General features: G+C 37.9%; 1 protein-coding gene across 1 annotated transcript; it reads right to left on the bottom strand.

The window, feature by feature from the left end:
- Positions 1–2,947: 2,947 nt before the first annotated feature.
- Positions 2,948–3,442, bottom strand: LOC121810640 (U-box domain-containing protein 15-like). The gene has a single exon (XM_042211396.1). It carries the CDS (start codon positions 3,440–3,442, stop codon positions 2,948–2,950), a length of 495 nt encoding a protein of 164 aa, XP_042067330.1.
- Positions 3,443–15,727: the final 12,285 nt, after the last annotated feature.

Raw genomic sequence — 15,727 nt, 5'->3', positions numbered from 1 at the left:
GACCTCGACCTCGGGTATGATTGTTGGAAATTTATTCGATCTAATGCATCTATGTGAATATGTGTTTTTATTTCGAGTCTTGTTTTCTTTTTCATCTTCTTTTACTTTCTTGAAATGAGTAAACCATGCCTGAAATTTGCCTTATCTTTTTCTTTTCTTTTTCTTTATACTTGAGGACAAGTATGTTTTAAGTGTGAGCAGTTTGATAAGGCTCATTTCATGCATCGGTTTAGGGGTAAAATGTACGCTACTTGATCAGTTTATCGAGCAAAGCAAGTGTTAAATATACAGGAATGCCGCTTGACCAAGGCAACAAGGCCAAACTGATTAAGCAAGTACAATAGGCGAAAAAGGCCAAATATCTGGGGAGTTGATCAAGGGGAGTAATCAAGCAGTTAAGGAGGGGACCACTGTTTCCAGAAGGAGACATGAGGCTATGAGCTGGTGGTGCACATCATTCTGTTATCAAGGACAACGTTCTAGAAGGGGACACATGCTAATATATGAGACGCAAGGACGGAGCTGAGTCACGAATCTGTTATTGAAAAGCGTCGTCATTCTAGAAGGAGAACATGTAGCAATCAATGAGTCACTCACTCTCAGCATGAGCGAATATTCTTTGCTAAGATCGTTATCCAGCTGGAGGTCGTGCCGAGCCTATAAATAGAGGATGTGCCACCACATTAAAAGGAGGAGAGGAGATCCTTTGCTTTCCATCTTTAGTTTAGTTTAGTTTAGCTCTCTAGTTCAGTTCCCTAGATAGCTTAGATAAACTAATGCTTAGTTAGAAAGGGCGATTGAAGGAGCGTTGCAGAATACTTGATCTCTGTCGGCGTATTCTTAAGTTTCCCGCTGAGGATCTCCTCGGTTTACTTGCTTTCGCAGTTCCGAAGTGTTAGCTTAGTTTAAATTTCACGCTGTAGTGTTCTGAGTTTTAGTTTTAATCAAAGTTGCTTTCATTTTCATCATCGTGTTTACTGTTCTGAGTAGTTAATTTTCATTTCAGTCTGAGATTTACTTGACCCAGTAGTTAAAGTTCCCTTGAGCAAGTAGTTAGTTACTTTTCTGCCTAAGTTAAAATCAGTAGTTAAAAACTCCCAAAAGTAAAGCGTGGCAGCAGCCAACCCCCTGTTCACTACTCACACACTTGATACACTAGCTTCTCTGCGGGATCGACCCCGAACTTGCCGCTTTACTGTTAAAGTAGTGCAAAATTGAGAGTTTATAAATTACATTGGTGGCGTGCGAAAGTGAGATCAACTTGATCAAGTGGCAACGATATTTGTTAACTGATCCATCTGGTTCAGTTATCTCTTCCATATAACTTGAATCAAGAAACAAAAAACAGAAAAACCGCATTTCGCCAGTCCGCCAACATCGCGGTGAAGCTACAGCTTGATCAAGGAGGCAAGCTGATCAAGAAAAAAAGGGAGATGCGACTTGATCAAGGAGTATAGATATAGCTTGACCAAGGAAAAGAGAAAGTAGTTTCCAGAAACTAGCCGTTGTGCTAAAAACGAGAGTGACCGTTGAATTAGCGGTTACAACAGAATTTGGAAGGCGGTTGAGCTGAATTGATCGAGCCTAATTCCTTTAAGTAGCGACGATGCTTACACTCATTCAACAACAACAGAATTCAAGAGAGATAGTGTAGAGAGGAGAAGTTTTTCCAACTGTGCATTTGTGCTCTCGAAGCAAGTCGACTTCGAGCGAGTTGAGAGAGTTCTTTACTTATAAATCTCCGAGTGAATTGAGTGTTCTTGTAAATCCTTTTGAGTTATCAATAAACACATACACTAGTTTTCTGCCCGTGGACGTAGGCCTAGTGCCGAACCACGTAATTATTGTGTTTTTACTTTTCTTGTTGCAGTTTATTCAATCGTGCAACTGGTGTCTCACAACTATTCGATCCACATTCACAACCTATATGCGCGACTATGGGCCACTAATAGACTACAACGCTTGGGAATTTCTCGTTTCTTTGAGACGGAGATAAAGGATTGCTTAACTTACGTATATAGGTACGATCATATCATACATGAAAAGTTTTTAAATTTGTATAATCATATAGGAAATGTTCATTTAATCTCGCAAGTGATGTTGATCGATGATACAGATTTTGGAACGATAACGGAATCTATAGTAGGCGAGATATAAACTACAGTGATGTTGATGACACATCCATTGCTTTTAGGATATAAATTTTAAATCCTTGTGCCAAATTAACGTATAGACATATATATATTTATGTAATTAAATTTGATGTAGATGTGTGAAAGGATATGGGTTAGATTAGATTAATATGAATTAAGTAATTATAGTTGGGCTATAATTATAATTAGTCTATAAGCCCAACAATCATGAAACCCTAATGACTCTTTGTCTATATAATGGTTATTTATTCTCCATTGTGAGAGAGGTGAAATATATTAACATTATAGAGAAAATACGTAAAGCTTTGTAGAGAGAATTCCTAGCTTTCTTCTACGAAGCAATTATATCGGGATAGTTCCTACATCGGATTGGAATACACGTGGACCTCGATAGTAGTGGATTCAACTTGCAGGACACAATCGTAGAAGAAAACACAACAACAAGTAAGATTTAGTTTCGTTGTGTTTTACATGCTCAACTTCCAATATGATTATGAATCTAGATCTGTTATTCTTGTATGCAATTTCCGCTGCGCTCATTAGATGAATACAAGAATTCCTAATAGTGGTATCAGAGCCAGGTTTCGATTCATAATTGTTTTATTTGCGAATTATTTGTGGATTAACCGCGGCAATATAATTGGAATAAATTTTGAATTCTGGGAATGTATAGTCACATGAGAAATTAGATTTCAAGTTGAAAATTGAAATTAGATTTTAATCAAACTTTACGTAATGTAATTGGATTTCAATTTACGTAATGCAATTGGAAATCAAAATTCTGAAATTGGATTTCAAAATACTTTCACCACCATCTGCGCCCGGAACAACGGGTACAACGCCACCCCGAACAGCGCCCGCGCACGATCTCCACCAGCCCGAATATGATGTCGCGCTTGTGCCCGATGATCGACCGGAACGACTCCACGCTCAGCAGGCTGAAGATCGCCATGGCCAAGAGCTGCGCCATGGACTGACTCGCCGGGTGCCGCAGCGCGTGGGAGAGCGTGTCCAGGACGCCGCGCGGCGTGGGAGATCAGGTGGTCCTTGGAGGAGATGGAGAGGTTCAGGAGCGCCGCGGCCGCGTTCTCCTGGAGGATCGGGGACGGGGAGTAGAGCGACTCCGCGATCAGGGGAACGGCATCCGCGTCGGCGATCAAGGGGCGGGTCTCGGGGTCGTTCTTCGACAGGAGGCGGAGCTCGCAGATGGCCTCTGTGCGGGTTTGCTCCGACGCGGAGGTCAGCTTCCCAACTAGGGTTTTCACGGCTCTGCGTTTCACGGCGTCCATCTTCACATATTCATGTGATTTTGGGGAATTTTAGAATTAATATTGGATATTGAATATATTAATTTAGAATTAATATGAATTGTTAGTCCACGATTAATTTGTAATGGAATATTGATTGGATTAATATTTTATAATTTTATATTAATTTAGAATTAATATAAATAATTAAATCCACATTTAGTTGGAGAATAAAATTTGATTTTATTCATTGAGCATTATTTGATATCCTGTGTGATAAGCATGCTATTTGTTTTATGCTTATTTATTTCAACTATAGTAGTTAGAGACTGTTTTATTGTCTGGGTAGGCGGCGCCCAGTATGTGTAGTCCGTGTTATACTATGTCTGGGTAGGCGGCGCCAATTATTTGTAGTCCGTGTTATACTATGTCTGGGTAGGCGGCGCCCAGTAATTGTTTGAAATTTAATATTGGATATTATATTCACAAAATTAGTATCACAAAATTATTCCCCACAAAATATAAGTCTTGTTTTGAAACAAATGCGTCGTCCATCACAATTGTTTGATGCTCCTAGCCTTTTCGACCATGAGTTTTGCGCCCTCGCGTTTACTCTAAATCCACAAGGTTTAGGAACATTCATAGATGCATAGTTGGCATCATGTGATGAGGTTGACTTGCTTAAATTATTTTGAGTAGCCCTCACAACCAAATGATTTATGGACGCATATTAATTAGATTAATAAACCAAGAATTGTAAAATTGTTGTTACAATTGGCTTGGAGGCCTACCTGGTGATATTATTGTAGTCATCAGCCCTCGCAGAGGCTACAACTATATAGACTTGGATCTTGGACCACTAAAATTTATATTTGATATAAATTCGTATTTTATGTTTGGGGCATAATATATGTTAAAATTAGTGGGAGCTAATCAATACAATAAACCCTTGTTTGATTAGTGATGCGAATATGATATTTATATGCTTTTCTAATTTGTTTTTCGTTTTATTTTCTGTTCAGATAATATGTCAAACTTATCTTATGAGTGTATGATGGAAACAAACAAATTGACTTAGTCAAATTTCACGGAGTGGCAGAGAGACTGCCCAAGACTCAAGGCACAAGGTGCAATGAGTGGGAGCTCAGCTATGTTTGTCATTGAGATAAATATGTCTATGAATAACTCACAATCCTGGGTATTTGATACCGCTTGTGGTTCACACATTTGTAATAATGTGCAAGGTTTAATTGACAGCAGGAAAGTGAGGCCTGGGGAAGTAGACCTACGTGTTGGAAATGGAGCAAAAGTTGCTGCCGAACGCGTGGGAACTTATAGATTAGATCTCCCCTCAGGACATAGACTAGATTTACATAATTATTATTTTGTTCCAGTTATTTCAAAGAATATTATTTACATTCCGATGTTGGACATCGAAGGTTTTTCCTTCCATTTTGCAAACAGCAGATGCTCGTTTTCTAATAATGGATTGTTTTATGGAAATGCCTCTTTACAGAATGGATTATATATGCTTGAATGCAAACGAGATATTCTCAATGTGCAAAATAAAAGACTTAAGCTATGTAATACGGATAATGCTACTTATCTTTGGCATTGTAGACTTGGTCATATCAATGAGAAAAGGATAGCGAGATTGAGAAAGTTAGACTATCTAAATTCATTTGATTTTGAATCATATGGTGCTTGTGAATTCTGTCTCAAAAGAAAGATGACTAATAAGCCACTTTCTAGGAAAGGGGTGCGTGCTAATGATGTACTAGAGTTGATCCACACAGATGTGTGCGGACCGTTTCCAACTCAAGCAAAAGGTGGTTATTCGTACTTCATTACTTTTACTGATGATTTGACAAGGTATGGATATGTGTATCTTATGAAACACAAATCCGAGGCCTTTGAGAAATTTAAAGAGTTTAAGTGTGAAGTTGAGAAACAACTTAGGAAAAGTATCAAAACTCTTCGATCAGATCGAGGAGGGAAATACTTGAGCAGAGAATTTCTTGATTACTTGAAATCGCATGGAATTCAGTCAGACTGGACACCTCCTGGTACACCACAAATGAATGGAGTATCTGAAAGGAGAAACCAAACATTATTAGATATGGTTCGATCCATGATGAGTTTAGCTAGTCTTCCTTTATTTCTCTGGGGTCATGCTTTATTGACTACTATTTACATTCTGAATAGAGTTGCATCTAAATCAGTTGAGAAACCACCATATGAGTTATGGTATGGCAAAGAGCCTTGTCTTAACTATATGCGGACCTGGGGTTGTCCAGCTTTTGTTAAGAAAATGATGACTGATAAGTTGGAATCTAAAAGTGAGAAGTGTTACTTTGTGGGATATCCTAAACAAACTAGAGGATATGAATTCTACTGCCCCGGAGATCACAAGGTGATAATCTCTAGGAATGTGAAGTTTCTTGAAGACACTTATGTCTTGAAGGAACAAAGTCACAACATGGTAGATCTTGAAGAAATTCAAGAACCACAAGATACTATTGAGAATGAGGTATTATCAAATGGTTTGAACAATAACTCAGTGGGAGTAATTGATGATCTATTGGGAGGGGAAATTACTATTAGAGGAGACCTTAGAGGGACTCTCGAAGAACCTCCTCAAGACAATGAGATGCATCAAAGACAAGATGATACAATAGTTGCATCACCTCTACCTCAAGAAGATCATAGTGATATACCTGAACCTACTCACATTCAGAATGAACAGCCCGAGCCAGAGGAAAACCAACTCAATAGGCTGAGAAGGATTCGTCGTGCACCAGAGAGACTGGATCTAATGGTTGAGAACCAAGATGATGAAGTTGATTTAGATGACGATGAGCCTAAGACCTATACCGAGGCGGTGTCAGACACCGATCGAGAGAAGTGGCTTGAAACCTTGATATCTGAAATGGACTCGATGTACTTCAACTTAGTCTGGGAACTAGTTGACTTGCCAGATGGGGTTTACCCCATAGGTTGCAAATGGGTCTTCAAAAAGAAGAGAGATGCAGATGGCAAAGTACAAACCTACAAGGCTAGGTTAGAGGCAAAGGGTTATAGTCAGCGCAAAGGCATTGACTATGATCAAGTCCATTAGGATATTACTTGCAATAGCTGCATACTATAATTTTGACATTTGGCAAATGGATGTCAAAACCGCATTTCTCAATGGAGAATTAGAAGGTGATGTCTATATGACACAGCCTGAAGGTTTTGTATCGAAAGAAAGGCCGAATGCAGTGTGCAAGCTAAAGAAGTCCATCTATGGACTTAAGCAAGCTTCGAGGAGTTGGAATATTTGTTTTGACAGAACAATCAAATCGTTTGGTTTCGTCAGAAGCAAAGAGGATCCATGTGTTTATAGTAAACGCGAAAATGGAAACGTCGTATACCTTATCATATATGTTGATGACATCTTGATTATGGAAGCGATCGTTCCATGATGCAATCCGTGAAAGAATGGCTGTCTAGTTCCTTTATGATGAAGGATCTGGGTGATGCTTCCTACATCATTGGAATTAAGATCTATCGAGATAGACCAAATAGGATGTTAGGATTATCACAATCAACTTACATAGACAAGTTGTTAAGGCGCTTCTCAATGGAGAATTCTAAGAAATGTTTTCTTCCTATGAGACATGGCATTGTATTGTCAAAGAAGGATTATCCTTCTAATGACAAAGAAAGAGACAACATGAAAAGGATCCCGTATGCTTCGGCTATGGGATCTATTATGTATGCCATGATTTCTACTAGGCCAGATGTGGCCTATGCGCTTAGCATGACAGGCAGATTTCAGTAAAATCCCTGTGAGGAACACTGGAAAACTGTTAAGACTATTCTTAAGTACCTTAGAAGGACTAAAGAATATTTCTTAGTCTATGGTGGACAACCAGAGTTATCAATTACTGGGTACACTGATGCTAGTTTCCAAACAGACCATGACGACTATAAGTCTCAATCTGGATATGTTTTTGTCCTCAATGGTGGAGCAGTGAGTTGGAATAGTTCCAAACAAGGTACAACTGCCGATTCCACCACCGAAGCCGAGTATATTGCTGCATCTGAAGCTGCCAAAGAAGTTGTTGCTTTGTTAGAGTTCGTTAAAGAACAGGGTGTCATTCCGAGTGTCAATAGTGCAATACCTTTGTATTGTGACAACACTGGTGCTATTGTGCAAGCAAAAGAACCCAGAGCTACGAACAGGAACAAGCATGTTCCCAGAAGATATCATCTGATCAGAGAAATAATTGAAAGAGGCTACATAAAATTAGAAAGAGTACCCACTGATGATAACTTGACTGATCCTTTCACCAAACCGTTATGTATAGCAAAACACAATAAGCACTTTGAGAGCTTAGGTGTTAAGCATGTTGGTAGATGGCTTTGAATCAGTGGGAGTTACAGTTTTATATGTCTTAGAAACTTTTTTTGTTGAGACAATATTACTTGATCACATTATATGAAAATTTCATTTTCTAAGGGTTTTGTGCACTTATTGGAATAATTGTTTTAAATGTTTGATTTTATTTTAAATATTTGTTCCCTTGAATTATGACTGTCGTTAATGGTGTGAGACATTAATGATATAGTATAATTCTAAAATAGCCCTAACCAATGATCATCAAGAATGGGATATTGATGATATGTTATAGGTTAACATGAGGTTTGCATCACATTCTTCGAGAATGTAGTTGTTCTCACAACTATGAGATATTAGATACTCGTGATGGACACATGGTATACTTTGGAGAGTATTGGTATGCCCTACTATTAAACTGTTTTGTTAAGTGTCTACAGTTTCTTAGTACATGAAGTATGTAATAGTCCTTGGATCTGAGGTCATTACACATTTTGTTTGTTGAGTGATGTGCTTTGACCTTGTACAACGCTTTGCCTCCCCTTGGAGGATTAAGACACGGACTTGTGTTGGGTACATCATAAGATAAATAGAAATGGTAGTTGAGCCAAGAATGAGATTCATTCATCGATTAGAATTTCGAGAGAACACTCAAATTCTCTATATTACTTGACCATTAAGTCATTGGCCAATGCAAAGATATATTCAATTAAAGTAATTGAATATGATCGAATGGGTCATTTAATAAAGATGAGATAAAAGTGATTGAGCTATTTGGATGACACATGACAAATCTTAGGCTCAATCGGGTGGTTCGTGAATGAAAGGATATTACTATAAACTTTGTGTAAAGGCTTGTTTACCGAATTCACGTAAACGTCCTTCATATATCGAGTTACGCTGCCAATGCAGTCTAGGAGTTTTGTGCATACTTCGATTAGATCGTCGTCGATAATGAGGGCCTAAAGGGTCACACTATATGTGTATTTTGATCCGCTCAAGGGTACAAAGTTGGAACTGCGTATTATATCTAATGCTAGTCCAAGTGGGAGATTGAAAGGATATGGGCTATAGATTAGATTAATATGGATTAAGTAATTATAGTTGGGCTATAATTATAATTAGTCTATAAGCCCAACAATCATGAAACCCTAATGACTCTTTGTCTATATAATGGTTATTTATTCTCCATTGTGGGAGAGGTGAAATATATTAACATTAGAGAGAAAATACGTAAAGCTTTGTAGAGAGAATTCCTAGCTTTCTTCTACGAAGCAATTGTACCGGGATAGTTCCTGCATCGGATTGGAATACACGTGGACCTCGATAGTAGTGGATTCAACTTGCAGGACACAATCGTAGAAGAAAACACAACAACAAGTAAGATTTAGTTTCGTTGTGTTTTACATGCTCAACTTGCAATATGATTATGAATCTAAATCTGTTATTTTTTGTATGCAATTTCCGTTGTGCTCATTAGATGAATACAAGAATTCCTAACAATGTGTTGAGGAAATTCAAAGAGGGTGATAGATTTATTTGCCAAAGGGGTGAAGTGACACCATCAACCACGGCAATGTATGCTGTCTATAGGGCTTCTCAAATCCGATTTGAAGGGGAATTGGTTCTTGAAGAAGCTTACGATTTTTCGAGAAAGTTTCTGCAGGATTGGTTGGAAGGAGATGAACATCTTGATAAATGGGTTATATCTAAGAATTTGCCTCATGAGGTTATTGCACAACTTATCCTAAATTTATTTCTTTCAACAATTATATCGTCGTCATTTATTATCTCTTCAACAGATTCAGGTAGGACTGGAGATGCCGTGGTATGCCACTCTGCCACGAGTAGAGGCTGCATATTATTTGCAACATTATGGTGGCTATGCCAATGTATGGTTCGCCAAGACATTGTACAAGTAAAACTTCTTTTTCTTTCAAGGTTGCATTCGCCTTAAAGATATACACTTTGGTCCCCATTAATTGTCACATAGTATTTAATTGGTGTTACATTTACATAGTAATGTAGTATATTCCCTCCGTCCCATAGAAATAAGTCATATTTCTTTTTTCACATGTCCCATATAAATAGTTCATATCCAATTATGGAAACCTTTTTATCATTCTTTTTCCTTTATCATTTATGGGTCTCACAATCCACTACAATTTCAATAACTTTTTCTCCATTCTCTCTTATTTTACCAATTACACATTAAAACTCGTATCGACCTCAAATGGTCTATTTCTATGGGACGTATGGAGTATATTTTTTAGTGTGATATCTTGTAAAATGACCTTTACATTTTTTTTCCATAACATTATATGGGTTCTAACTAACTTCTAATGTAAGTAATGTACATAATAGGATGCCAGATATCCAAAACGATGAGTATCTGGAGCTTGCAAGATTGGATTTCGACAGATGCCAATCACAGCATCTGATTTGAGTGGAGTCATATGCAAGGGTACATATTTATGAAATAATGTATACAGATTGAGTGGAGTGATATATATGAACTAAGTAGTTCAAATCAATGATTATTGTATTTAGTTACTCACTAACTTCCCTTTGTTACTACTCAAGCAGATGGTATGAAAATCAACATTTTGAAGAATTTGGAATAAGCAGAAAACAATTATTGGTAGCTTACTTTTTGGCTGCTGCAACTATATTTGAACCAGAGAAAGGCAAAGAGAGAATTTTGTGGGCAAAATCTCAACTGATTTCAAGGATGATCAGAACATTTTTTGACCAAGAACACTCCAGAGAGAAAATATCTGCTCTGTTAAAAGATTTCAGTTACAACAACAATTGCTCAAGCAAACTAAATAGGTATTCTCGACTTTTAATTTATTCAATTGAAATAAAATGTTATTTTAAGTTATGCTTGACACTTAGTAATATACTTTGTTTATAAATAATAAGAAGAGCATGAGCAAAAGATCTGTTATATTTACATTAAGTTGATCTATAGTAATGTTTACTCCTAGTAAGTAGAAACTAATATTGATCCTTAACACATTATATGATTAATACATCGAGTTTTATTTATTTTCTTTTATACATTTATGTGATTTTAATACATTAAAAATGTTATTTATATTTTTAATTCTAGTATTTTCATAAAAAATAAAGATTGATTTGTTCGTTTTCTCTAAATATAACTTGTAAAAATGAATAAAATGGAAAATCGAGCTTTGAATTTAGTAAAATTTAAAATGTCAATAATAATTTTTAATTAATTAGCTATAAGATAAAGCGAATAATGAGATTACAAGGAGAGTTTACTTCGAAAATCTTTACATGTATAGCCTATTCTGAAATATTTTAAATTCTTGTTAATATTTCTAAATTTTACACGTGTTACTACAGGTTATTATATTTTATAAATTTTGTATATATTCATTAAATCTTTTATATTCTAATCCCAGTTATTAATTCTTAATGCTTAATTACTTAATTTGAATATACAAATTCTGTCTTTTTCTGATCATATGGATCAGTGCTGAGACAGAGAGAGCATCGAGCTGTCAACATTATGCTAGAATCCATCCACGACCTATTTAAAGGTTTTGATGAATGCATTAGCCATTTAGCCTCCAACTAAAAAATGCTGTAAGTTTCACCAGTATTGATTTACTTTTCCTTAATTTCTTATTTCTCTTATCTTCTTGGCAATTCACAAATTAAATGGCACATATATGCAGTGGTATTTGTGGGTGATGAAGTTTGAAAAAGGAAATTTATGGGAAGATGCAGAGCTACTTGTCACCACCTTAAACATTTGCTCTGCTCATTCTCTTCCAATCAACGATGTATTGCTCCATCGTGAGTACATAACTCTCTCCAGCCTAGTGAACAAAATCTGCCACCACCTTTCACATATTGCAAACAAAAAGGTACTAAAAAAGAATTTTATTTATACACTAATAAAATTATTAGTGTTACTCTACGCTCTAAACATATACTCCTATTATAATTATTGAATTCGATGTTAAATTTACTAAGCCAAAGGTGAAATTTTTGGTTTGTATTTTACATAGTTATTTTACGCGGTTATTATTAAATTCCGATATAAAATGAAATGTAGTATGTTACAATTAATATATTTAATTAATTGTATAGGAGGCAGTAGAAATGAGAATGACAAAAGGCTACATGAGTGAAATTTAAGAAGATTTGGAGGCATTGACGAAACTAGTGTTGGTAGAACCCAGCTTCCTTGCCAAAAATATCAAGCTAACATTTCTATGGGTTGCAAAAACATTCTACTCTGCAGCCTACTTTGATGCTGCAACAATCCATCTCCATATATACAAAGTACTATTTGAGAGGATTGTGTAAATGATCACATTTATGCCATGTTTTCTTTCAATAACATTTTTCTTGGACGATATGGATTTTAATAAGTTACTCTCTCTGTGACGTTTTCTCTTTGGTAAAAAACAATATTCTATCTGTCTCTTACTTTATTATCTCTTCTATTTTCTTTCTTGATTATTTTCTTCCTTCTACTTTAATTTTTTCTCTCTTTATTAGTCCAACAAAAAGAAATACTTACTTCGTCTCATTCAAGATGTTCAACTTTTCTTTTTAGTTTGCCTCAATCAAGGTGTCCACTTCCAATATTTGGAAACAAATTCATCTCTCCTCATTAAAAAATTTATTCACCTACTTTATCATTACTTAACTACTCCACCTAAAATCCCGTGTCATATTCAAGAATGTGGATATCTTGAACGGGACAGAGGGAGTAGCTAAGTGGGCCGAGAGAAGGAAGTTTTAGTTGAGCGTGTGAGCTAAGAGGATCCACAATAGTGGACTAGCGCGCGGACTAGCGACCGGCGAGCCGCTAGTCCGTCGCACTAGTCCACTACTGCGACCGGCTAGCGGGTGACGGACGAGCGCGATGGATAACCTCTCGTCCGTCGGATAAGGCGCTAGTCCGCTATTGTGGGCTCCCGACGGACGAGCGGACGGACTAGCAGTTTTTTTGATTTTTTTGATTTTTATTTTTTCAACTCTATACATACGGCTCTTTGCACTTCATTTTCATTTGCATCACTTGTATTAACGAGTTTCTCTCTCTCTACTCTCATTTCTATTCAAGATAAATGGAGCACGACAACGACTCTCCAGCCACGAGCGAGTCGCAAACTCCGACGTTCCCCGTTAGAGGTGGGATGGGTGGTGTTGGAAAAAGAAGACTTAAATGGTCGCCCATCACTAATTACAGTGGAATTCCTAGATACATTTATTTTGTATAGTTCCTAATTTGTAGAGTTCCAATCCTTATTGATTGGTGTATTAAACGAGACTCAAATATCCCTATAAATTCTAGGGTGATGAGAACATTTAATACACAAGAAATATTCTCAACAAATATTCCCTATCTACTTTCTACTTCCAATATGCCTTACCAATCTGTCTCTACCTCTCTCGATTACCATCTTTAAGATGGTATCAGAGCACGAAACCAACAAAGAACCTCCAATGGAGGTCAGCCAAATATAAACTCTCAATCCATTGATCGAGATAATCTCAAATCTAATTGATTTGTACAAAGCCAACACAAACCAAAGCCAAAACTCCTACCAGCCGAAGGACACTGCTGCAGCCTCAAACCGAAATCTAGCCCCCAATCTGCTAAGGATTGCCCAATCAGCAAAAATGCCTACTCCAACTAAATGTCACACTAAATTGTCAACTCCAATCGATGGATTAGAGTCCTGTAAATTGTCAAGCAGCATGAGTAAAGCACTCACAGTCACAGCCAGTTATAATGACGATGGAAGAAATCCAGACAGCAGCATCGGTATACCACCCGTCACAGACAACAGAGTCATCAGCCGCAGCAGCACCCGTCACAGGCTGAAGCAGCGTCGGCAGCAGAGTCTGAAGCAGCATCGGCGGCAGAGGCTGTGCAGCGGGGAAGAAGGAATACCGGAGGCGGCGCGAGAAAGGGGTAGGCAGCGAGAACCAACAATCACCGGCGGCACCAGAACCAGCACGCCGACGGACGACGCAGATCCACCGCCATCTTCCGGGCGTCACAAATTCGAAGAGGTGTTGGCAGGAGAGACGGCTGAAAGTGCAAAGGAGGAGACGGCTAGGATCAAGGAATGGCCATTATACCAATTTGATGTCACAAACGCATTCCTTCATGTCGAGCTGGAGAAAAATAAGGAAGTATACACGGAAGTTCCCCCAGGGTGTGATGCGGACTTTAGAAAAGGGCTAGTGTGCAGATTGAGGAAGACTCTTTATGGGTTAAAACAATCTCCCAGAGTGTGGTTCGGTAGATTTTGCCAGGCAATGTTCAAGCATGGCTTTAAACAAAGCCACTCAGACCACACACTATTTATGAAGAAAAAAAACGACAAGGTAACATGTTTGATCATTTATGTTGATGACATGATCATAACAGGAGATGACAGTGAATAAACCCAGAATTTAAGAGAGAGCCTCTTCAAGGAATTTGAGATGAAAGACTTAGGGGCATTGAAGTACTTCCTAGGAATTGAAGTGTTAAGATCGAAGCATGGAATATTCCTACAGTAGAAGAAGTACGTACTTGACTTGTTAGCGGAAACTGACCTACTTGACTGAAAGCCTGGTGAAACTCCTATGGTACCCAATCATGGGTTGAAAATTGTGGATGGAGCTAAGCCTACAGACCGTGAGAAGTACCAACGATTGGAAGGAAAGCTCATCTACCTTTCCCATACTCGCCCCGACATCACATATGTCGTTAGAGTTGTCAACCAATTCATGCACCAACCTCAAGAAGACCAAATGAACGCAACTATGAAAATTGTTAGGTATTTAATGGGAACCGCCAGTTATGGAGTTTTTCTAGAAAAGAAGAAAGATTTGGAAATTGATGGGTATACCGATGTTGATTGAGCGAGCAACCCAGTCGATAGAAAATCCACTGGAGGATACTTTACCTTTGTTGGGGGTAACTTAGTTACTTGGAGGAGTAAGAAGCAAAAATTTGTAGCCTTATCGAGTGCAGAAGCCGAACTTCAAGGGATAAGAAGTGGCCTGATGGAAATACTTTGGCTTAGAACATTGCTAACAGAAATCGGTTTTCCACCATCACGAAAGAATCAACTTTTCTGTGACAACAAGGCAGCAATCAGTATTTCTGAAAATCTAGTTCAACGTGACATAACAAATCATGTCGAAGTTGATCGTCACTTCATAAAAAAAAGCTTGAAAACGGCATCATCGAATTTCCATTCGTCCGATCTGAGGAACAACTTGTGGACATACTGACCAAGGCATTAAGTCCCAAAGTCTTCAAAGAGTTTTTTAGGCAAGTTGAGTATTGGAGGTACCGTTGCTCAACTTGAGGGAGAGTGTTGGAAAATGAAGACTTAAATGGCCACCCATCACTAATTACAGTGGAGTTCCTAGATACATTTATTTTGTATAGTTCCTAAGTTGTAGAGTTCCAATCCTCATTGATTGGTGTATTAAACGAGACTCAAATATCCCTATAAATTCTAGGGTGATGAGCACATCTAATACACAAGAAATATTCACAACAAATATTCCATATCTACTTTCTACTTCCAATATGTATTACCAATCTGTCTCTACCTCTCTCGATTACCATCTTTAAGAGGTGGAAACGCTACCCAAATGGCCGGACTGATACCCCAAATGGCGGGCATGAGTGCGGGACGACGGGGGGTGAGCGGGATGATGCCCCAGATGGCGAGTATGAGCAGGATGATATGGGAATAATGGGAATGATGCAGGGAAAGCCTGCCGCTACAGGTGGTAGTAGAGTGGGGTCCCAAATTCCCCGGGAACAATGTCTATCGGCCCACTTTTGACTTTTTGACAGGTGTTTCCCAGACTTGTATTCCATTGGAGTCTTAGTTCACTTGTAATGAGACTTTCTCACTGGAGAAGTTGGGTATATCTCCCATTGG

This window comes from Salvia splendens, chromosome 7 (assembly GCF_004379255.2).
Source record: "Salvia splendens isolate huo1 chromosome 7, SspV2, whole genome shotgun sequence".
In the NCBI taxonomy this organism is placed as follows: Eukaryota; Viridiplantae; Streptophyta; class Magnoliopsida; order Lamiales; family Lamiaceae; genus Salvia; species Salvia splendens.
Note: the sequence above shows the minus strand (reverse complement) of the source record. Positions and strands in the feature narration are given on the sequence as shown.